The 24,401-nt window shown below is 39.3% G+C and overlaps 1 protein-coding gene across 1 annotated transcript; it reads right to left on the reverse strand.

The window, feature by feature from the left end:
- Positions 1 to 303: 303 nt before the first annotated feature.
- Positions 304 to 24,401, reverse strand: LOC116515571 (phospholipase A2 inhibitor subunit gamma B-like). Its single transcript, XM_032227691.1, has 7 exons — positions 24,239 to 24,401; positions 9,444 to 9,569; positions 8,047 to 8,199; positions 7,527 to 7,679; positions 2,095 to 2,220; positions 1,227 to 1,379; positions 304 to 365 (listed from the first exon to the last, which is right to left on the reverse strand). Exons 1-7 carry the CDS (start codon positions 24,291 to 24,293, stop codon positions 304 to 306), a joined length of 828 nt encoding a protein of 275 aa, XP_032083582.1. The 5' UTR covers positions 24,294 to 24,401.

Below are 24,401 nucleotides of genomic sequence, written 5' to 3' on the forward strand. Positions count from 1 at the left end.
TGTGACCTTCCTCCCATACTTGGGCATACCAGGGGTTGTGACTTTAAGTGTGTGTATGTATGTATATATATATATATATATGTATATATATATATATATATATATATATATATATATATATATATATATATGTATATATGTATATATGTATATATGTATATATGTATATATGTATATATGTATATATGTATATATGTATATATGTATATATGTATATATGTATATATGTATATATATATATATATATATATATATATATATATATATATATATATATATATATATATATATGTCAGTACTTTGTTATATTAATGATAAGTCTCTGTATGTATATCCATTGGGTTTAAGTTCCTCACGACGCGGCACTGCAGAAAGCAACCCCAAATTGTCAAACGTTTCCACGGAGACCATCCCATATTAAATCTCAAGATCTTTTGCATTCTGGCTTCCAGAATTCCCAGCCAGGAAAGGATATGTACTCCAAGCATCTAAAGGCAGAGCTGGACTTTCTGCTTATCCCAGCAACCAAGCAGGTCACCCCACCTACTTCTTTAGCAAAGGAACAGATGACACCTCATCCCATCTGCCCCACTCCTATCCCTTATAAATGTACGTGGATGCACGTTCTTAAGTTCCCCTTCAAATGGGCTGTTTTAACTCTGGACCAATTTTAAGCCCTAGCCTTAAAATGAGTCCTGGGTTGCTGGGCCGCCATGTTCTCCAATGATAGAAAGCTCCTATTTTTATGACTTTATATTTGACCCAGTAACGGCTTGCTCAACTAATGAACTTTCTTCACCCCTTGCCTCCCTGAGCTTTGTTGCACCATTCAAATTTTATCTCCCCATGTGTGTGTGTGTGTGTGTTTGTGTGTTTGTGTGTGTGTGTTTGTGTGTTTGTGTGTGTGTGTGTAGAATAGAATAGAATAGAATAGAATAGAATAACAGCGTTGGAAGGGACCTTAAAGGTCTTCTAAGTCAACTCCGTAGGCAGGAAACCCTATTCCATTTCAAACAAATGGTTATCCGACCTCTTCTTTAAAACTTCCAGTGTTGGAGTATTTACAACTTCTGGAGACAAGTGTGCATATGTGCAGAAGTCCTCTTGCACACCACTCAGGCTGAGTGAAATCTTCTCCCCCTTACTTTCTGACTCCCTGCCGACAATATTGTAAAGTTTAACTTTCTCTGCCCTTTTGCAGGGAGACATTGAGTTGAATTACTTACGAGTAGAAGGAAAGATATTGCAACCATCTGACTGGCAACTGTTATGAATGACTTCAAAGTATCTTCCCTCCACAGAAGTTATAGTGAAATAACCATCATTAGCTTCCTCAGCCTTTACACAAGTCTTAGTAGTGTAACTGACTGGAGGAGTGCCTGTGAAGAGATGAAATGTTGAGAGTGTAAGAAAAAAGATTTTTTTTTAACAAAGCAGTTTGATTATTTAACTATTTCATTTGAGACCCCAACCATTATTAAATGGTTGTTAGCTGGCAGGAAGATTATATGCTTTTTGCTTAATATGCAAAGGGATTGGCAGATTAATAGCAATAGCAATAGCACTTAAACTTGCATACTGCTTTACAGTGCTTCCCAGCTCTCTTTAAACGGTTTACAAAGTCAGCATATTTCCTCCAACAATTTGGGTCCTCATTTTAGCCCCCTTGGAAGGCTGGTGAGATTTGAACTGCCAAATTGTAGGCAGCCGGCAATCAGCAGAAGTAGCCTGCAGTACTGCACTCTAACCACTGCGCCACCACAGCTCATGCTCAGAATTACCTTGTATGTTCTTCACCTTGATTTCCTCCATTTATCATAGATATGAAGAAACAATTTACTTCGATTGGTGAACTTCTGGAAAACTTTTCTCTACAGTTAGAAGGAATTTTTGGTCCCTTTCTTCTCCTACTTGCCCCCACCCCGCAGTATTTTCCCTGTACATGATAGAGCAAGAGAAAACAACATTTCTCTACAAAATATTCCTAACAAACACACTCCACTGAAAATGGCAGAGTACATTGAGATTAGTTGAAGCCAATGGCATCATCCACCTTCAAGAAAACAGAATTATCTCTTTAGATGTTTCACTCACTGAAAGTGGTACGGAGAGTCAAGGAAGAGCAATGGGTTTGATCAGGTTCACACTCCGCCAATGTCATGTCCTCATTTCTACATTGTCCATTGGTGGTAAAACACTTATAGCATTGTAGAGATGTTACTGTAGAGGATAGAAGCAAAATGATTACAGTTCAACAGAGAGCCAACCAAATTATGCACTAATTAATTAAAAAACCCTTTTTAGATGTTAAAGATTAGCATCATATATTTTTTCCATGTGTGTCTCTTAAGTCATGTCTACCAATAGTTTGAAGGTTGCAGGGGAAAGGAAGAGACTAAAATTGTGGACATCCCAAATTAGCTGCGATGGGCTCCTGCAGCCCTCTGCCAGTGAAAATGGAGCTCTCCCTGGCAGAGGCACCATGGGCTGGTCCTTCATTGTTTCCAGGATGGCCCTGCAGGCCAGATCTAAGCACTCTGTGGGCCGGATCTGGCTGGTGGGCCTTGAGTTTGACACCCCTACTACAGAGGAAATCTATTTTTACCCCTATATTTCTACTTGCATTTTTACATGCTTTCAAATTGTTATGTTGGTAGAAGCTGGGACAAGTAATGGGAGCTCACTCCATTACCAGGCATGGGTTGCTGCCGAGATTGCTGCCAGTTCGCTTCCTGCATGCTTTGCACACGCTGTTTATTTGTAAACAGTTGACTGTAAATTCTTTTGCATATGTGCAGAACATGAAAAATATAGTGAAAACATGCAGGTAACAGCATGACTGACCATGGGACCAGTTCAGGGGCGTGGCCAGCCTGGGTCGCTACCAGTTCCAGTGACCAAGGCCAAAATACCACTACCAGTTTGCCAGAACTAGTGAGAACCGGTAGCAACTCACCTCTGTCCGTTACACAGTGCTAGGAATTGTTAATCGCCAAACCGCCGACCTTTCTGATCGACAAGCTCAGAGTTTTAGTCACTGAGCCCTTTTGGAAGAAAATAATACTATGTTGAATGGGGATTTTGAGAGCCAGAGTCCTGGGTTGAAGATCTTCCTCGATTTTGGAGGAATCCTTAACAACAACTTACTGCAATTTTTTTTTCAAATTCCTCTTCCCTCCCATATTTACCACTGGCATTACTTACCTGTTGAGATGACCGAAGAGAGGAGGCACAGGAGGAAGATTCTAGCAGACATTATGATGGCAGTGTGGATTGACTGTGTTTAGAGAAGGCGGTGTGAGATTATTTGTGGTTCCTGGAGTATTCTTACCTTGAAGGATGAGTTTGAAGAACTCTGCTGATTAGCTGGAAAGGGAGTTGAGGATGACAATTAAAACTCATACAGAGGAGTAGAACAACTTTCATAGGGAGTTAAGGAAAGGGAAACTTGTAAACGTATATGTGTGTGTGTGTATATCTATATCATCTATATCTATATCTATATCTATATCTATATCTATATCTATATCTATATCTATATCTATATCTATATCTATATCTATATCTATATCTATATCTATATCTATATCTATATCTATATCTATATCTATATCTATATCTATATCTATATCTATATCTATATCTATATCTATATCATCTATAGATAGATAGATAGATAGATAGATAGAGTTATAAGTTCCTAATTGAATTAATTGCACTAAGGATATAATGAAATAATTGCACTTTTAAGATATAGCACTGTTGGTTTAAATAAATATTGAGGCTTCCTCTCTTTGTCTTCCTCTTTCCTTGTTTTTTCTTTCTTTTTTATTATCATTTGGTGTCATTGAATAATTTAGAGATATATAGAAACATATACAGACATATTTATTTTACTTACATCGCTACAGGATAACTGATTGTGGATTAATATAGATAAAATAACATAAATTAAGGAATTACTTAAAAAAAATTAAAAATGTAAAGGTAACTAATTAGAAAATAACAAACTTAACAGCAAAGCAAATATATTATACTATCAGTAGTAATTAGTGTAACAGAATATATCACATTAATAGCAAATTTAGGACTGTGATCAAAAAAGAAAAAAAAAGAATATTGATAGATAGAAAGAAGTTAAGTTGAAATAAAATAATAGTTAAGATATTGGATGCCACTTGGGGACAACATGTACACTAAATTAAAAGACGAGATAAAATTTTAAAGGAGATGACAAGTATCACAGCAACATCATTGAAAGACAGAAAAAAGACAGACTGTAAATCCAGCAATAATGGTATCGACTGCCTCTCCAGCATCCCAAAAGTCAACAAAAGCAAAGGCCACAATGGAAAAACAAAATACAGCATCGAATATCCAAAATGTGCAGGATACATTGCAAGCCATTCAAGAAACCATGATCAACCTTCAAGAGGCAATAACTAAAAACCGCAGTGAATTGAAAGCGGAAATGAATGAAATGAAAACAGAGATGAGTGAAATGAAAATTGAAGTTAAAAATGATATACAGAAACTAGACGATAAAATGGGAATAATACAACAAACACTGGGAAAAAGCGAATAAAAGTGGTAGAAAAAAGAACAGAACCAACGGAGAAGAAACTAGAGCTAGTTGAAAAAAAAGATGAAAACATCAAACAAAGACTTAGAAGACTCCCTCATCCATCTGGAAATGGACAGGGCAGCATTCTATCTCTGATTCCAAAACAAAAGAGGAAGATTTACAAAGGATAATGACAGAAATAATAGCAGAGTTGTTACATGAGATACTAAATGAGTTGAATGAGATTTACAGCGTGAGCACTAAATTATGCCAGAAGACACCGATTGCCTAGAGAAGCACACATTAAATTTGCAAGGAAAAAGTGAGAGATATAATTTATAGAATAGTAAGAGACGAACCAATGATATACAAAGGAAAGGAGATACAAACCCTGAAACAAATTCCGTGAAGAGTGAGATAACCAAGGAGAGCCTACCGATTTTTAGCAATACAACTAGTTAAATGGGATATACTATTTAGGTGGTTGGTCCCTGAAGGGATGCTGGCAACTTGGCAGGAGAAAAGGATTAAAGTTGATAATCTGGAGAAGGCACAGGATTTATATGAGCAATTGGCAGGCCCAGAAGAGGAAGAGAGCAGTAAGGAGGAGTTAGAATCTAGAAGCCAAATTACTGTCTTTGTATGTCATGCGTGCACAGTCAGCAGTAAAAGGGGTTTTGTTTTTTTGAATGGCTGTGTGGAGACTTTTTCATCTGTCTACAGGGAAGATCAGAGGGATTACCTGAGGTACACTCCCTCCTTCAAGACCCTGGACAATATGTGATCACATGCAGGGGAAGAACAGATTGAACAGGTCTCAGGTGCTAAGCACTCCATCCTGCTCCATTCCACAGGAACTGCTGCATCTTACAAGACATCAGGGCCAACTGTGGGCAGCCTATTGAGTGGGTTGGAAAAGTGTTCAGCCCAGATTGTTTTTCAGCTCTTCCTGGTCCTTGATCAGGCTCAATGTCAGCAAGGGGGAGCATCCTGATTTAGAAGCACCGTAAACCAGGGTGGATTTGATTGAAATCAAGTCGATTTAAATCATGAGTAAAAAGGCTCGATTTAAATCGACTTGATTTAAACCATGATTTTTAAAGGGCAGCTGTCATCTCTGTCCCGCAGTGGCTCCTCCTCTGACCCATTGTTGATTCACCAACAGTCGCCATATTGCAGAATATACAGCCTCATGCTACATCACTAAGCTCCGTTGAATAAACTAAGTTATGAATGTATCTCAAAAGTAAAGTATCTTTAGATAGATTTTTTTCTCCCAAAGCATTTTATTAAAATAAATTTGATAAAAATCAAAAACTCCCATTTAAAATTTAAAAAATCCAATTTAAAGTTTAAAAAAAAACAATTAAAAAGAACTTTTTAAAAAAAGCATCATTTTTTATCCACCGTACCATAAACTGCTTTAACTGTATTGGGAAAAAAAAACACCTCTCCGATGGCTTGTAGGTCTTGACTAATTTCCCATCTGCTCAGACTTTCTCTGCTTCTCCTGCATTTCTCGCCGTTCCGCTTGTACTTTGGACATCCCGTGTTTAAACTTGTCTTTCTTTGAGACAGAGGATGGGCCAGTCTGCCATTCTCCATAGGCCTTGTCCTTGGTCTGGAGGGCTGCTTTAATTGACCAATGGTTTTCATCTAACTAGCCCGTTGGTATGCTTGTGCTTGCAGTTTATGTGATGACAATTTTGAACTACATGCACTTTTCAGACTGAAGTTCCCACAGGGAGGGGGTAAATTATTGGAGACTTTTTCAGTAAGCAGACCTTGGATATGTTGGATTTGGCCTGGTCTTTGCAGCCTTCTGAGCTAAATGATATTTTGACTGTCCTTGGTTGCTTATGGCACAAGGGAGCTGTGTGTAAGTTGTAGACCTGTGATGGTGAACCTATGGCACCCGTGCCAGAGGTAGCACGTAGAACCCTCTCTTTGGGCACATGCGCTGTTGTCAGCTGCTCTTCTGGTTTATGGTGCACCGATGCACGCCGGCCAGCTGGTCTTCGCTGGCTGTGGAAAACAGCCTGAAAACGGCTCAAAGAATGCCCTAAAAACAGGGCTTTGGGGGAGCCATTTTCAAAAACTTTTGCCCGCACAAAATGCTCTCTCACAGCGAACTGGGAGTAAACCATTTAGGAACCCACCACTGGTGCAGATATGTCAGTTGCACAATCCTGGCAGCCATCTTAACTTTTTGAGCCTGTCCTGAATTTACCCGATGCTCTCACTTATGTTATGAGGGGAAAAGGAGTCCAAGCAAGGGAGGGCATATATCAATATTTGCACGATAGATGGCACAATGCCATGGCTTCTTGTTCTCTCTCAGGCTGCTCAGTTTGTTCTTTCTGTGCTGGACAAAATATTCCAGGAAGAACTTTATAATCACTTGCCTATGGGACCTACTTGAAGCAGTTCAGGGCATCCTGTCTGATTTTATAAACTTTTCCGCCATGAGTGTTCAGCAAATGATTGTGATTGTTAAAGGGAATCACAAAGCCACTCAGTGAATCCAGTATGGAAGACAGGAGGGATCAGAAACAGCTATTTTATTCAGAACACCCTTGTTTATATAAATTTTAAAGAAATAGATACTGAATGCAAATTTCTTTGTCATAGCAATTTATTTTTATGATGATTCTGTGGACTTTGAAAATAGAAAACACTTATTTTATTGAGCTGTGGTCTCAAAGCATGATAGTCAACATTTTTGGCCCAAATTTCTAGCTGATTCAGGCAAAGCTCACAAGCATCTGTTATTCAAATCTCTACTTATTTATTTATTTATTGAATTTATAGGCCACCCTATCCCGAAGGACTCCTTAATTCACTATTAAATCTCCAATTTTCCAATTGTTTATTAAAAAAATGGAAGGAACGAAGGAAGAAAGGAAGGTAGGAAGGAAGGAAGGAAGGAAGAGAAAAAGGAAGGAAGGAAATGTCTACTCACAAAATTCTGATACTGTGGTACAGGCTATCGTAAAACATTGATCATCTTTCCCAACGCAGGCTACAGATTGATTGGCTTCACAAGAATCCTCATCTAGTGCAAAGCAGCCTGGGCACTGTAACCCATTTGGTTGAAAGTCTTCATAATTTTCCACTGGAGGAAGCAAATTTTCCAGTTAGCAAAGTTTCATGATCACCACTAACCCTTTAAATGTCTATCCAACTTGACATTCTTTTCACATACTTGAGTTCAATTCCAGCTCGGATGGAATCAAGGAACCCAAGATTCTTTGCAACAAGCAAGAGTTCATAATGGATAGAATAATTTTGGTCATAACTGGAGAACTACATATTACATGTAACTACATTACATATAGTAATGTTTCTTTTCATTGAATTATTGTATGCTGCTCAGAGTCTATAGCTTGGAGGAGGTGATAGGCATTATATAAACTACGTCCATCAAATGAAGCGCAAAAAAGTAGAGTTTGAAAAAGTTGTATTAAGGTGTAGATACTTACACGGAAGCACTTCTGCATTACAGAGATCAGTCTGGCAACAGTTACCTCTGGCTATTTCAAATCTACCATCTACTGTTGTGGTGCTAAAGAGGCCTTCAAAACACTTCTCACGAGTAGCACATTCTTTGACAGTTAAACTCACTGGAATTTCGACTGCAGAAGAGAATTAGAAAAAGAAATATGGAACTCAGCAGAAAATGACAAATTGTGTATGAACCATGTTTATTTCACTTTAAGAAATGTGTACCGACCCAAACTTTTGAGCGAACTTCCATGGCTGTGTTTTCCTCCTTCCAACCCAGCACATATCCCAATATTCCAGTTCTTGGACCTGCAGAGATTAACTGGCCAGTTAAACTTCTGCAAATGAGGAAAGACAAGAATGTTGATCTTCTGGCTCCTAAATTTTACCTGGGCTACTAAACCTCACTGTCTTTCACATACATGTTGACACCTTTGAAGATTTATTGATTCCCAAAAAACATAGAAGCACAGGCAACTGCAGAATCTGGAGCTTTTGCAGAATGATGACTGTTCCATTGTGACAAAGTCGTGTAAGCTCCTTCTGTTTATCTTGCAATTTGTGTTGCATATTCAAAAAGGCAAAGTGTAGATTGCTACATCAGGATGTAAGTTTCATGACTTGTCCTGTCTTGTCCCCTTGTACATGTCAATTAACCAAAGTTTTAAAAATTACATTTCCAATTCTACTGTCCGTCTTTGAACCCCCAAGATAAGTCATTGAAGGAACGTCCCAAACCTAACCATGTTTTAGTACAACCTAGATGCTAAATTTTAGCATTTTACTGTTGTTTGACAGTGAAATGGGCGACATATGTCGGCAAAGATGTTGATACTCCGGAAAGAGTGTGGAGAAGAGCAACAAAGATGATTAGGGGACTGGAGGCTAAAACCTATGAAGGACGGTTGCAGGAATTGGGTAGCTCTAGTAAAAAGAAGGACTAGCAGTGACATGATAGTGTTCCAATATTTGAGGGGCTGCCACTAGAATTGCGGGTCAACTTATCCTCCAAAGCACCTGAAGGCAGGATAAGAAGCAAGGATATATGCAACCAAGAACTAAGGAGAAATTTGCTGACAATAAGACCAATCAATCAGTGGAACGGCTTCTCTTGAGAAGTTGTGAATGGTCCAATACTGGAGGTTGTAAGAAGAGACTGGAGAGTCATTTGTCTGAAATGGTCTAATCTAGTGTCTCCTGCCTGAGCAGGGAGTTGGACTAGAAGACCTCCAAGGTCCCTTCTAACTCTGATCTTCTATGTTCTAATAAATATATACATTTTACATAAAAAATGGGAAACATGGGCAGGTTATTCTTTGGTGATGCAAAAACCAAGTGATGGACATGCCTGAGAACAAACTCAACTTTCACTTACCTATAGTAGAATTGACAACTGTAGTAGAACAAAATTCTTCATCTTCTTTGCACTCCACCACCTTCACATTCTCTTCTTCACATTCAGTTCCAAGGGCAACACATGTTTGACACTTTAGAGACGTCACTATAAATAAAAGACATAGTCATGCCAATGATCAGTGTCACCCTTCTATGTTTTTCACTCCTCCTAGCATTTACATTCAAGACTTCTGTTATAATCTGGTTTACTAAGCATGTCTCCCCTGTTGTTGTTTTTCTGCTGGGGACCTGTGGAAGGGTGGGAGAGGAGATCAGCTTGTGGAAATGGGGGGGAAGTTGAGATTGAGAGAGAGATTCACCTTTTTGTACTGCTAACTTTTTTGTGGTAGCTAATAACTGCAGTCATTAAGTGAATCACATGGCTGTTCAGCAAATCTGCCTTCCCCCATTGATGCTGCTGGTCAGGAAGGTTGCAAATGGGGATCATATTTCCCAAGACATGCAACGGATATAAGCACATGCCAGCTGCTTCACGCCCAAAATTTGATACCTGGCTGTGGGAATACTGCCGTTGTTGAAAGTGTAAGTCTGGAGTTCCGGGGAGTGGCCTGTCGCCGCCGGCAGCTTAACAGAGCTGCCCCCAGAATTCAGGTTCGTTATCTACTCAATATCAAGAAGATAACTCTTTTTTCAGACAAGAAAAAAGCAGTGAGGAATCTCAGCTGGTAAGAATCTTCTTTGAAGTTCACAGTTTGTTTTTTTGTGAGCTGTGGACGGAGGGGGAGGATCAACCCAAAGCTGAGTCATTCAACTCCGACCTGAACTTCGCAGCTGTTACTCACAGCACTAGACAGGACCCCTCCCCCTCAGGACAATCTTTAGAAAAGAGACTATTAAAAATCAATACGAGCAAAGACCAAACTTGTGAACTTTGAAAACCTTTCTCTATCTGAAATACCAGCTTCAATGTTATAAAAACCTCTTTTGTTTAATTGCCTTCAAAATGGCGTTTACAGCTTCTGCATTTGTTATCTCCGGCTTCCTGCTACAGAATTAAAGAAACAATCTCTTATAATTTAATTAGAGCTACTCCCTTAAAGCTTTCAAGACTCTTTGTTGTTGAAACAGGGACATTCCAAACATTCCAAACGGACTTTCTCTTTTGAAATCCTCCGTAAAACCCCTTGAAAAAAAAAAAAAAAGAAGGAAAAAAGGGGGGGGAGGAATTTCTTTTTCTCCACATAGCACAGTGGATTAGTAATTTAGAATAAATAATTAAAACTAAAATATAATGGCATCTAAATCAACCTCTGTCAAATTACCTCCGAAAACGTCTCCCATACCTGGTACAAAGCTGCAGCCCCCACCATCTATGCCCCCTAGTGGAGATGTACTAACAAAAGAATTTTTTCTGGAAATGTTCAAAGAATCCAGAGAACAGAACTTAGAAATGTTTAAAGAATTCAGAGAACAGAATCTAGAAATGCTCAAAGAATTCAAAGATGAAATAAGGAATGAGATGGAAGTTCTATATGACAAATTTGATACCAGGGTCACTAAAACGAATGATAATATGATGGGAATTGTAAATGTGATAACAGAATATATTTCTGGAATGGAAGATAATTTAGAAACTCTCAATGAAGCTAAAACTAACCTGATATCCAAAACTGAAGTGGTGGAACAAAAAATTGACAATGCTGAAAAACAAATTATTATGATACAGTATAAGCAGATGGAGCTTGCATTAAGAGTGAGGGGGCTGCGTGAAGAAAAGCAGGAGAACTTAAAGCAAATGTTTTCTGAAGCTTTTGACCGTCTGGTGGGAAAACCGGGATCCAATTTTGATTGGCAGATTGACAGGATATTTCGTGTTAACTCATGGGCGGCAAAACAAAGGCAACTTCCCCGAGACGTGGTAATATACTTTGTTACAAGAGAATCTAGAAATATGATACTACAAGAGTCTTACAATACTAAGCTTCAAATTGGTGGACAGGACCTGATTGTTTTGAAAGAAATACCACCTCCGATGCTAAGAGCCAGAAGAGATTATGCTTTTCTGGTGGAAGAGCTCAGAAAGCGTCAGATACAGTACAGATGGGATGCCCCATTCGGTATTATAGTTACAATGGACAAACAAAGATATCGTCTCAGCTCTGTATGGAAAGCTCGTGATTTCTATCATAAGATTCTGAAGATGGGATACCCTGAACCTTCGGGATATGGTGAAAAACCACGAGACGAACAAGATAAACAGCAAACCACACAACCATCAGATAAAATGTATCATCTCCCTCTTCCGGAAGGGCAAGGAGTCAAGGAAAAAAGATCCAACCGTAAGACCACCAGACAAACGGATAAACAAGCTACTATGCAACAATCTCAACAATCGTTGGCCACTGATCAAGGAGCTACTGCGACAAGCTCAGAAGCTGTGGGAGGAGCTAAACCAAAGGTGAGACAGGCCTTGCGGGAGGCTCTAAAAAAGCTTCAGGCAACCAAAAATGACAACTAAGATTTTGACATGGAATGTTAACGGACTGAACTCTCCACAGAAAAGAAAGAAAATATTTCATTATCTCAAACAGTTTAAGAATGACATAATTTGCTTGCAAGAAACTCATATCAAATCAACCGATCAAAAATACTTGTTTAATTCCAAACTGGGCCAACATTTTGCGACCTCAGCCATGGAAAAGAAAAATGGCATAGTAGTATATTTAAGAAAAGATATTAAAGCTGAGCTAATTGAAGCAGATCCCTTCGGAAGATATATTGCATTAGATTTAATCTTAGAATAGCAGTAGCAATAGCAATAGCAATAGCAATAGCAGTAGACTTATATACCGCTTCATAGGCCTTTCAGGCCTCTCTAAGCGGTTTACAGAGAGTCAGCATATTGCCCCCAACAATCTGGGTCCTCATTTTACCCACCTCGGAAGGATGGAAGGCTGAGTCAACCCTGAGCCGGTGAGATTTGAACCGCTGACCTGCTGATCTAGCAGTAGCCTGCAGTGCTGCATTTAACCACTGCGCCACCTTGGCTCTAGAAGGGAAAAAGACGTTACTTTTGGGAATTTATGCTCCTAATCAACAACAAGATGGATTTTATAGAAATCTCCACGCTAAATTAGTACAGTGGGACTTTGAGTCTTGTATATTATTGGGTGACTGGAATGGCGTGATCGATACCAAAAGAGATAAGAAGAGAGCTCGCCCGAACACCAAATTTCGAGCTAAGTTACCCAAAGCCTTTTTTGACATGCTGGACGACTTTGAATTGCGAGACGCTTGGCGCGAGAGGCATGCAGAAGAATATGACTTTACCTTTTTTTCCAATAGACATCAATCTCTTTCAAGGATTGATTTTATACTAATTACAAATGATTTACTTTGTAGGGTGAAGAAGACAAAGATTATGGCGAGAGTTCTTTCAGACCATAATCCAGTCTGGATGGAATTGGGAAGGGTAGCCCAGCCAAGAAGGTCCTGGAGGTTGAATGAAAACTTATTTAGATATGAAAAGTATGTTAATGATTGTAAAAAATTGCTATCGGAATATTTTGTTCTCAATATGAACAAGGGTACATCTTTGGAATATGTATGGGATGCAAGCAAAGCGTATATGAGAGGAGTATTAATGAATATAAACAAAATACATAGACACAAACAAGGGCAAAAACGAAAAGAATTGGAAGAGGAAATTAAAGGGAAAGAGTCAGAATTAACATTGAATCCAGGAGATACAAAGATTAGGGAAACAATTGCTATATTAAAATCTCAGTTTGATATGCTGATCTCTGACCAGGTAGCTACTAGTTTATTATATGCTAAACATAATACTTTCTGCAATGCAAATAAACCCGGTAGGTGGTTGGCTTATCAGATTAGAAAAAAAAGGAAAGCTCGAAATGTATCCAAATTGTGTTACAGAGGGAAGGAAGTGTTTCAACAGGAAGAGATTCAAAAGGTATTTCGGGAATTTTTTACAGAGTTGTATAAAGGGGATAAAATTAAGGACGGAGATATAGACAAATTCCTAGATAAAGAGAAAATCCCCCTAGTTAGAGAAGAACATAGGCATAAGCTGAATCAACCTATAACCTCTGGGGAAATTTTGCAGGCAATTAAACAATTAAAGCTAGGGAAAGCACCAGGCACAGATGGTTTAACAGCTGTTTATTATAAAAATCTACAGTTAGAAATGGTAGAACCCCTCAGAGAACTATTCAATAAAATTCAATTGGGAGGGAAAGTGCCTCCTTCGTGGAAGACTGCGTTCATATCGTTGATACCCAAAGAAGACCAAGACCTTACCCAACCAAAAAATTACAGACCTATTTCATTACTCAATGTAGATTATAAAATTTTTACTAAAATATTAGCAAATAGGCTAATGGGGGTAATTCAGCAACTGATACATACCGATCAAACTGGTTTTATACAGGGCAGACAGATGAAGGACAACGTTAGATTAATTATCAACGCTTTAGAATACCTGGGAAAGAACAATCAAATCCCGGCCGCATTCATATTTTTGGATGCGGAGAAAGCCTTTGATCGAGTTAATTGGCAATTCCTGCTGAAGACATTGCAAAAAATGCAGATAGGAGATGGCTTTTTACGGTCAATTGGTGCAATATATCAGCAGCAAACAGCCCAGATCATTGTCAATGGAAATCTGACAGACTCCTTTCAAATTGAAAAAGGTACAAGACAGGGCTGTCCTTTGTCCCCATTATTGTTTATTATAACTTTGGAAATACTGTTGAATAAGATACGGGGCCTGGGCGGTCTAAAAGGGATTAAAATTAGACAGCAAGAATATAGAGTCCGTGCATTTGCGGATGATCTGGTTATAATATTGGAACAACCGCAGGAAACTAGTAGGGTATTATTGAATACGATCAATCAATATGGTCAAGTCTCAGGATTTAAAATAAATCTAGGAAAAACCAAAATAATAGCTATAAATATGACTACCAAACAGAAGGAAGAATTGGGGGCGATGCTAAGATGTGAGGTAGTTAAAAAAGTTAAATATCTTGGAGTTAATATTTTAATCTCAAATGGGAAATTATACAAGTATAATTATGAATCACTTTGGCATAGTACACAGTTGGAGTTGAAAAGATGGGAAAAACTGCATTTGTCCTTGCTGGGTAGAATAGCGGCAGTAAAAATGAACATTTTACCAAAATTTTTATTTCTTTTTCAAATGTTACCAATACTTAAAAGAGATGCGAATCTTTTAGAATGGCAGAAGGGTATCAACAAATTTGTGTGGGCAGGAAAGAAGCCGAGGGTAAAGATGAAAATAATGCAAGATGCACGTGAAAGAGGAGGATTGAAATTACCTAACTTAAAATTATACTATGACGCAGTGGCATTATCTGCAATTAGTGATTGGATTCATCTAACTAATGACAGAATTTTGAATATCGAGGGATATGACTTGTTATATGGTTGGCATGCTTACCTGTTATTTAACAAAAAAACGGATAAGAAATTTAAAAATCACATCTTAAGAAATGCTTTATTGCGGGTTTGGAAAAAATATCAACATAAACTAAATGATAAAGTGCCCATGTGGGCAATTCCTAGACATGCAATTGAAAATATGAATGTAGAACAAAAACACGATAGAACCACCTATAGACAACTTCTTATCTTAGAAAGAGGGGTGATGGAACTAAAATCTTTAGAGGTACTTAAAGAAGAGAAGGTAGTTCAAACGTGGTTTCAGTATGGTCAACTACAGGCTAGGTGGAAAACAGATCAAAAAATTGGCTTTGTAAAAGTTGAGGATAATTTGTTTAAGCAAATAAGAGATCAAAGCTCAATGCATATAAAGAGGATATATAATGTATTAGTACAGATGGATTCTGAAACGGAACTGATTAAGGATTGTATGATAAAATGGGCTCAGAATATCGAGGAACCAATAATGCTTGAAACATGGGAAAGAATCTGGGTAAGAAATGTGAAATTTACACAAGCACAAAACTTGAGAGAAAATTTTTATAAGATGTTTTATAGATGGCACCTAGATCCTAAAAAGCTTGCCTCTATGTATCCAAATGTTCAACCTAAATGTTGGAGATGTGATTCTTGTGATGCTACATATTTTCATATATGGTGGACATGTCGTAATGTTAAGGCATTTTGGATAAAAATATGGTGGATCCTGCAAAACATCTTTAAAAGAAGGATAAAATTTACCCCCCAGTTGTTTTTACTGGGTATATGTATTGATTTTACAGTAGCAGAGACTAATTTGATTCTGTATTTAATAACGGCAGCAAGACTCTTGGTGGCGCAGTATTGGAAGAAGAAAGATTTACCTACAATTCAAGAATGGACTTTGAAAGTTATGAACTTAGCCGAAATGGCCAAAATCTCAGCATATCTCAAAGAACATTCAAACGAGAGATATAAACGAGACTGGAAAAAGTGGATTGATTACATAAAAAGTAAATATGGGACTAAGAAACTCCAGATAGCTTATGCTTAGTATCAGTAATAATTTAAATTGTTTAAAATTTGGGTAACAGTAAGAAGCTGAGTTCAATGTAGAGATATTTTAGACTGTGATTGTTCAAAAATTATACCACGTATGGTCTTTGGGAAGTCGGGGGGAGGGAAGGGAGGTGGGGATTTAGGGGGAGGGGGGAGGGGGGAAATACAATATGTGTTAAATTCCATGACTGTATTTGTATACTGTGGCTTTTCAATGTTAGTGCGAAAATAGAACAAACCGAATATACTGGAAGGTAATAGATACCGAAGGAAAGAGTCGAGTGAAAGAAGAAGGAGGGTGGAGAGGGTGAGAGAGAGGAGGAGGAGAAGGGAGGGAGGGAATGGAGAGGGAGTGATAAGGTTAGAAAGAAGGGGAGGGGAAGTAGGCGTAGAGGGGTGTGTGAGAAGGAAGAATGAAAGTTGGAGGGGGTTGAAAGAGGGTGTATGGCAGGTCAAGGTGGTATACTGGGTTTGTATTGTAGAGGGCATTTTCTATATAAGTGAGGGCCGTGTTTATTATTCAATGTTATATGCCCTGATTAAGCACAGTGAATATGTGAATGTGTAGAATGAAAACATAATAAAATATATATTTAAAAAAAAAAAAAAAAAGAAAGTGTAAGTCTTTATTTGTAAGTCTTTTATTTGTAAGTCTTTTTTTTTCAGTTCTGTGCTAACTTCAGATGGGTGCAGAACAAATTGATTTGTAGTAGAACAATTGAACAGAGGCTTCCTCAACCTGCCTGCCTTCCATCCTTTTCCTAAAATTTCCTGAAGTTCAGTACTTTGTTATATATTAATGATAAGCCTCTGAACATTTCCATTATTATATTTTTATTTTTGTAGACAGATTTTAATTTCTGGCCCTTTCTTTTCTATCACTTATGACTTTATTTATTGATATCCCCGTTGTCAGCGTTCCAAATACCATGTAGAATTAAATCAGAGTCAAAGGCAAAACTATGCTTAAAGTTCCAATTTAATAAAGCAGGCATGTTGGCACATAGCTGTGGGGATTCCAACTCTGGAAGTTACATCAGAATCCCACCCAGTTAAAAGTTCATGATCTTGTCCCCACACCCACAGTCCATCACATGGTCCAATCTCCTTCTTCCACGCTGGCGTCCATGCCCAGCTTCTTCCGGTTAGGTGTGAAAGTGTGGAGACAAAGGATGACCTTGGCTTCTAGCAAAGAATGAAAAACAATACATTCCAAAATCCTACTCCTTCTAATCCCCCCTCCCGTTGACTACACTTAAAGAAACAGCATAATGAAATAAGAGAAAGTATGGCAGGCCAAAATTCTAAAAGGAATATAAATGCAGGCCTGACACCTGTCAATCTATAACAGGAGTGTGAAACTCAATTTCATTGAGGGCCGCATCAGGATGGTGGTTGACCTCAGGGGGCCAGGAGGCATGGCTGACTGGGTGGGTGTGGCAACTGGGTGGACATGGCCAACTTGACACCACTCCCCAAACTGCTGGAATATTTCCTGTTCGCATTGGGTAGACTGGGCCGAAGCTACACTGGCATGATCTTTCCTTCTACTGGACCACATCTGTCTGGATTTGAAACAGAGTGGTGAATGGCTTATAGAAATGAGGAGATGACCAGAAAGAATTAATTCCTTCTACTGGGTCAATTTTGTGGATGAGGTATTGATTCAAGGACCGATTTGTAGTAGTTCCACTTTTCCTTAGTGGATAGCTTCAGCAGTGATATGGGAAAGAAAGGACTACATGGTAGCTGCTCCCTTGTGTGACGCTTCTGTTCCCTATTGTTTGATCTGTACATGGAACTTAATTTAGGATTTGATATCCTCAGTTTTTTGATAAGATTTAGAATTATACGTTTACACCAGTGTGCTGAGCAGGGACGTGCAGTCACTAGAGGCAGGGGAGGCATGGCCTCACCAGTCATGAGGAAAAGGAAAGAATTTTAAAGAAGTTTTAAAAAATAATTAAAGCCAAGGTAGTTGCTACCAGATTCACAGTGACTTGGAACAGTGCTTAGAGTTAACTATAGGAGGAGGCCAGAGAAATAGGGGCCTCTTGTGCATAAGCAATTTTTCACCTTTTAAGAGTTAAGCAAGGGTTAACAAGCAAAAAAATTTCATATGCAAAGGAGGCACGTGTTCTCTCGCCTCCTGTAGAGGGCATTTTTAGAGGCTTTTTAGAGTTCTCTGGGAACAACTAGCTCAGTCTAACTCAGAACTCTGGCCTTTCATGAGGGCCGGGCAGGCAGAAGCAGAGTTGAAATAGTCTCTGAAACAGATGGAAAAGGTGCGTGTCTGGGGAGGGGGGGGAATTAAAAAAGTTTGATCTGAAGGCAGCAGGGGAAGGGAGAGGATATGGCAGAGGAGCTGCTTTCAAGCCTTTGGAAAATATATCCAATCCAACTTCTGTGTTTGTGTTTGTTTAAGAGTGAGTGAGAGAGAGAGGGATCCAATTTCTCTGTGTGCGTGTGTCTGTTTGAGAGAGGAGGTAGGGGGGAGAGAGGGAGGAAGGGGGGGAGGGAGAAGAAAAAAAATGGGAAAACTTATTTTGCAAGGGGGAAAAATGCTGTCGCTTTAAATCGGAACTGAGCATGCCTGGCTGTGGAATTCTGGGAGTTGAAGTCTGCAAGTCTAAAAAGTGCCTCACCAGCCATAAAGCTGACCGCACGTCACTGGTGCTGAGCTTGGGCTGGTGAGGCTGGTGAGACCTTGTCCCAGTGTTTGAAGTACCACTACATTTTGAAATTTCCAGCCCCCAGTTTGAAAATAGTTGTGGACTCTTGCTTTGAAAGTAATGGCGATTGGTTTTTACTATGGCCACTAACTTAATTTTTTTTTGTGGATTGAAGGGAGAAACAGATTCTTTTTTGACCCCAGAGATACTTCGATTCGCAGCCTCTGCTTTGACCCTCCTCTTTAACAACTCCCTTCCCTTGCAATCCCCAACACAATTCTTCCCAGCGTCTCTCTATCCTCCTCCACAAATACGGCCATCAAAACTAGAGAAAGAAGCTGTGAAAAGACACCAAAAAAAGAGCTGAAAGAGGAAGAGAAAAAAAATGCAATGAGGGATGGAGGGCACCTCCTTGAGATCTGGGATACACAAGCAGAACTTGGTTACAAAGCCCCTTTCCAATATTTATGAAGAGCTCTAGATATCTCCTTAAATCCATTTCGTTTGGGGAGGAGTATGTGACAAAAGAAAAAGAATGGAAGTATGCCAGAGGAAAAGAGACTAAGGGTATCACTGAATTGACTCCAGAATAGATGACAATAGAGGAGGGAATGCGTAATTTATCGAAGCTGTCCTCTCCTGTGTGTTCAAACCTCCCATAGGAGAATACACAGACGCAAGTACTTTTGTCACCAAATTTATTTGCATTACAATTGAGAGAAAATGGATCATTAAAGAAAGACCACATACCCCTGAGCTGGCCTGCACCCCCATATCCTAAATCACTACCAAATTTTTGAAACCCACCACTGATATATACATGCCAAAATCTGTATTTCACACACATTCTCTTTTAGCATAACCTAGATGCTAAATGTTAGTTAAATGTTAGCATTTTACTGTAGCTTGAGAGTGAAATGGGTGATATACGCGAGCAAAGATGTTGAGACTCTGGAAAGAGTGTAGAGAAGAGCAACAAAGATGATTAGGGGACTGGAAGCTAAAGCTTATGAAGGATGGTTGCAGGAATTGGGTACGTCTAGTAAAAAGCAGGACTAGGGGTGACATGATAGCAGTGTTCCAATATTTGAGGGGCTGCCACTAGTATTGGGGGTCAACATATCCTCCAAAACATCTGAAGGCAGGATAAGAAGCAAGGAGATAAGCAATCAAGAACCAAGGAGAAATTATTTTTGCCAAGACAGAGAACTGACTGATATCATTGGGGAGAATTCCCATGTTGTGTGTACGATCAAGGGCTTTCCCCTACTGACCAAGGTAAGACTCACAGACATCTTTGATTCCAAACTGTACTTAATTCACTATTAAAGCTCCAACTTTCTCATCTTTTACAGATTTTTACAATAATTGCAAAGAAGGATCGCCTCTTCCCAACGCTCACTGATGGTCAGGTTCAGAAGAAGCTGCATTTCTGCATTCCAGTGTGGTGACATTGAACTGAATCAGCCCACTGGCTATCTCAAATGCTCCTAGAGGGAAGGAACATGAATTCTTTGTCGTACATCCTTGGTAAGTGAGCTTTTCAGTGGAATTATCATCTGGGGGTAAGAAAAAGACAGAAAAGGTACATTTGAGACTCTATAGTGTGGATATTATAAAGTAATACAGATGGTTTCTTTGTTATTTATATTTATGTTTGGCCTTGATGTTCTTGTAGCATTTATGGAACCATAAAGATCTTTGAAAAACCTGATGCATTTAATTAATTAAATGCATGATAAAACTTCTCCAAATAGATCATCTTCCTTTTTTTAAAAAAAAAAAAGAAGGAAGAAAGGAAAAGAGGGAGGAAGGAAGGAAGCAAATATCTACTCACAAGACTCAATGATAAAAGAAAGGTTAACACACTGATCCTCTTGGCCAACGCAGGCTACAGATTGATTGGCTTCACAAGAATCCTCATCTTGTGCAAAGCAGCCTGGGCACAGTAACCCATTTGGTTGAAACTCTTCATATTTTTCCACTGGAGGAAGCAAATTTTCCAGTTAGCAAAGTTTCATGATCACCAGTAACCCTTTAATGTCTGTCACAACCTCCTCCAACTTCACATTTTTTCATGTACTTGAGTTCAATTCCAGCTCAGATGGAATCAAGGAACCCAAGATTTTTTTGCAAAAAATAAAAATAAAAATAAGAGTTTTAAAAAACTCTAGAGTTTGAAAAGAATGTATGGAAGTGTAGATACTTACACTTTGGAAGTGGTTCTGCATTACAGAGATCAGTCTGGCAACAGTTACCTCTGGCTATTTCAAATCTACCCTCTATGATTGTGGTACTGAAGAAGCCCTCATAACACAGCTCACGTTTTGAGCATTCCTTCATAATTAAACTCATTGAACCATTGGCTGCAGAAGGGAATTAAAAAAAGGAATATGGAAGTCAGCAGAAAATGAAGAAATGCTTATCAAACAAGTTCATTTGGTTGTTCTATTTTGGAAGAAATAGCTAAATACGTGCCTTTTTTCACTTTATGTTGATGTTGATGTTTAATAAATTTATAGGCCGCCTAATCCCGAAGGACTCCGGGCAGCTTACAACAATACATTTAAAAATAGAAGTTAAAAGCACAAAAACATAGATTAAAAAGACCACAACATACACCCAGTCTGATCGGGGCTGAAATTCAATCGTGAGTTCAACAGCCCGGGGCCTGCTGGAATAGCCAGGTCTTAAGAGCCTTATGGAAGGCCATGAGAGTGGGTAGGGTCTGGATCTCTGGGGGCAGTTTATTCCAGAGGGTCGGAGCAGCTACAGGGAAGGCCCTCCCCCGGGTAGTTGCCAGCCGACATTGTCTGGCTGACGACACCTGGAGAAGGTCCTCCCTGTGCGATCTTATCGGTCGTTGGGAAGTATGTGGCAGAAGAGGTCTCGCGGATATCCGGGTCCTAGACCATGTAGGGCTTTAAAGGTGATAACCAGCACCTTGAATTGCGCTCGGAGACCAATGGGAAGTCAGTGCAGCTTGCGGAGGATAGGTGTGATGTGGGTGTACCTTGGTACACCCAATATTGCTCGTGCGGCTGCATTCTGGACTAGTTGTAGTCTCCGAACACTTTTCAGAGGCAGCCCCATGTAGAGCGCGTGAAATGTGTATCCTTTTTCTCTGGGAGCTCAAAGCACTTCCACTTGTTACTTTCTCCTATAAAATCACTAAGATTAGTTGGGCTGTGAAAGTTTGACTTACTAATGAGTAAACTTCCAACCCAGCATATATCTTACTATACTAGTTCTTGGACCTGCAGAGAATAACTGGCCAGTTTAATCTTTGCAACTGAGGTTCCTAATCCTAACCTGAATGATTAAACCTCACTGTCTTTTCACATAGATGTTGACACCTTTGAAGATTTATTTATTCCCAAGTAATATAGAAGCACAGGCAACTGCCGAATCTGGAGCTTTTGCTGAACGCGGAATTTTGCATTGTGACAAAGTAATCTAAACTCCTTCTGTTTAGCTTGCAATTTGTGATGCACATTCAAATGGACAAAGTGTAGATTGCTACATCAGGATGTGTGTTTCCTAACTTGTCCTCTCTTGTCCCTGTGTACATGTCAATTCACATAGTTTAAAAAATCACATCTGGCAAATAACATTGGACTTATTACTGTCCCTCGATGAATCACCAAGAGAAGTTACTGAAGGAAAGTCCCCAGTTAATCATGTTTTAGCACAACTTAGGTGCTAAATGTTAGCATTTTACTCTTGCTTGAGAGTGAAATGGGCAATATATATTGGCAAAGATGTTGAGACTCTGGAAAGAGAGCAGAGAAGATCAACAATGATGTTTGGGGACTGGAGTCTAAAACCTATGAAGTACGGTTGCAGGAATTGAGTATGTCTAGTAAAAAAGGTGGGATGTAGTGGCTCAGTGGCTAAAATGCTGAGCTTGTTGATCAGAAGGTCAGCAGTTTGAATCCCTAGTGCCACATAACAGAGTGATCTCCCGTTACATGCCCCAGTTTCTGCCAACCTAGCAGTTCGAAAACATGTAAAAAATCTAAATAGAAAAAACTTTGGTGGGAAGGAAACTGTGCTCCATGTGCCTTTGGTGTTTAGTCAGGCCAACCACATGACCATGGAGACATCTTTGGACAGCACTGGCTCTTTGGCTTAGAAGCCGAGATGAGAAACAACTAGTATGCATGTCCGTACTTTGGTAGTAAAAAGAAGGTTGTGGGTACTCCAACACAGGAGGCTTGTAAGAAGAGACTGGGGAGTCATTTGTCTGAAATGGTCTAATCTAGTGTCTCCTGCCTGAGCAGGGAGTTGGACTAGAAGACCTCCAAGGTTCCTTCTAACTCTCATGTTCTACATTATAATAAATATATACAATTATGTAAAAAATGAGAAACACATTCAGGTTATTCCTTGATGGTCGAGAAATCAAGTGATGGATGTATTTGAGAACAAATTCAGTTTTCACTTACTTATAGTAGTATTATAAACTTGAGTATAACAGAATTCTTCATCTTCTTTGCACTCCTCCACTTTCACATTATCTCCTTCACAGTCATTCACAGGGGAAAAACACGTCTGACATTTCAGAGATGTCACTACAAATAGAAGATTTGAATAGAAGTCATGCCAATGATTAATGTCACCTTTGAATATGCTGCTATCCTAGCCTTTACAATTCAAGAATCCTGTTGTAATCTGGTTTACTAAGCATGTCTGTGGTTTTTCTGCTGGAGATCTTTGAAAAGGTGGGAGAAGAGATCAGCTTGTGGAAATGGAAGACAAATTGAGACTAAGGGAGAAATTCATCCTCTCAGACCCCTAACATTTTAATATGACACCGGATCATCCCATTGTTTGGTATTTATGCTGTAGACCAGTTTTGTGAAGAAGCCATTTGGATGCTGGCTGAGGCCATTTTTCTGTAAGAACCTGAATTCTGAATGTCTGTGAGTTCTGAATAATTTTTGATATCAGCGTTGGCTCTTGATTCCTGGTGATGCAGGATTTGGGCACATTTAAGATGTGATGTGCCAATAACTTCTTCTGGCTGAGAGAGAATCAATTGCCTATTTTTTGGTCCAATGGTCGAATGTCACTTGCCTAGTTTGTGTTCCTCATGAATGACTAGACTCATAGTGTTTCATTCCTAATCCAAAACTTTCAGCCACTACACCAAATTGGCTCTCTTGATACTTTGAAGAGATTATCATTAATCCTGCATCCACTACAGGTAGTAGGACCACAATTGGGACTGGAGCTTGTGCCACTAAATAACATTGTTAAGTGAGTTGTGCCCAGTTTCACAACCTTTTCGTGGTAGTTAATAACTGCAGTCTTTAAGTGAAACACATGGTTGTTCATCTCCCTCCCCCCATTGACGCTGCTTGTCAAAAGCTGCTGGTCAGGAAAGTTGCAAATGGTGGCCTTATACCCCAGGACACTGCAACGGATGTAAACTCATGCCAGCTGCCTAATGCTCAAATTTTGTCCTGTCCTGTTCTAACTTCAGATGGCCACAGAACAAATGGATCTGTAGTAGAACAATTGACCATAGGCTTCCTCAACCTGCCTGCCCTCCATCCCTTTCTTGGAGTTTCCTGAAGTTTCTATATTTCAGTTTCAAGGAAATTAAATTCCTTACCTGTTGACAGGATGGAGGAGAAGAGACAGAGGACAAGAATTCCAGCTGCCCTCATGTTGGTAGAAGTCAACTCCGCTGCCTTTCCTGAAGCCACCTACTGCTCAGCTTTGCAATTGGGGAAATGATTGTGAAGAATTAGCTGCTGGAGGTGGAATGTACAGTC

This window comes from Thamnophis elegans, chromosome 12 (assembly GCF_009769535.1).
Source record: "Thamnophis elegans isolate rThaEle1 chromosome 12, rThaEle1.pri, whole genome shotgun sequence".
NCBI lineage: Eukaryota > Metazoa > Chordata > Lepidosauria > Squamata > Colubridae > Thamnophis > Thamnophis elegans.

Excerpts from the sequence above, each read along its gene's own strand:
- LOC116515571 (XM_032227691.1), bottom strand. The coding sequence starts at position 24,293 with ATGAGGGCAGCTGGAATTCTTGTCCTCTGTCTCTTCTCCTCCATCCTG. Across the intron at positions 2,221-7,526 it reads TACCACAGTATCAGAATTTT|TAACATCTCTACAATGCTAT; the intron begins GTGAGTAGACAT and ends TATCCTCTACAG. Across the intron at positions 366-1,226 it reads CAATATCTTTCCTTCTACTC|TGCCGCGTCGTGAGGAACTT; the intron begins GTAAGTAATTCA and ends TGCTTTCTGCAG.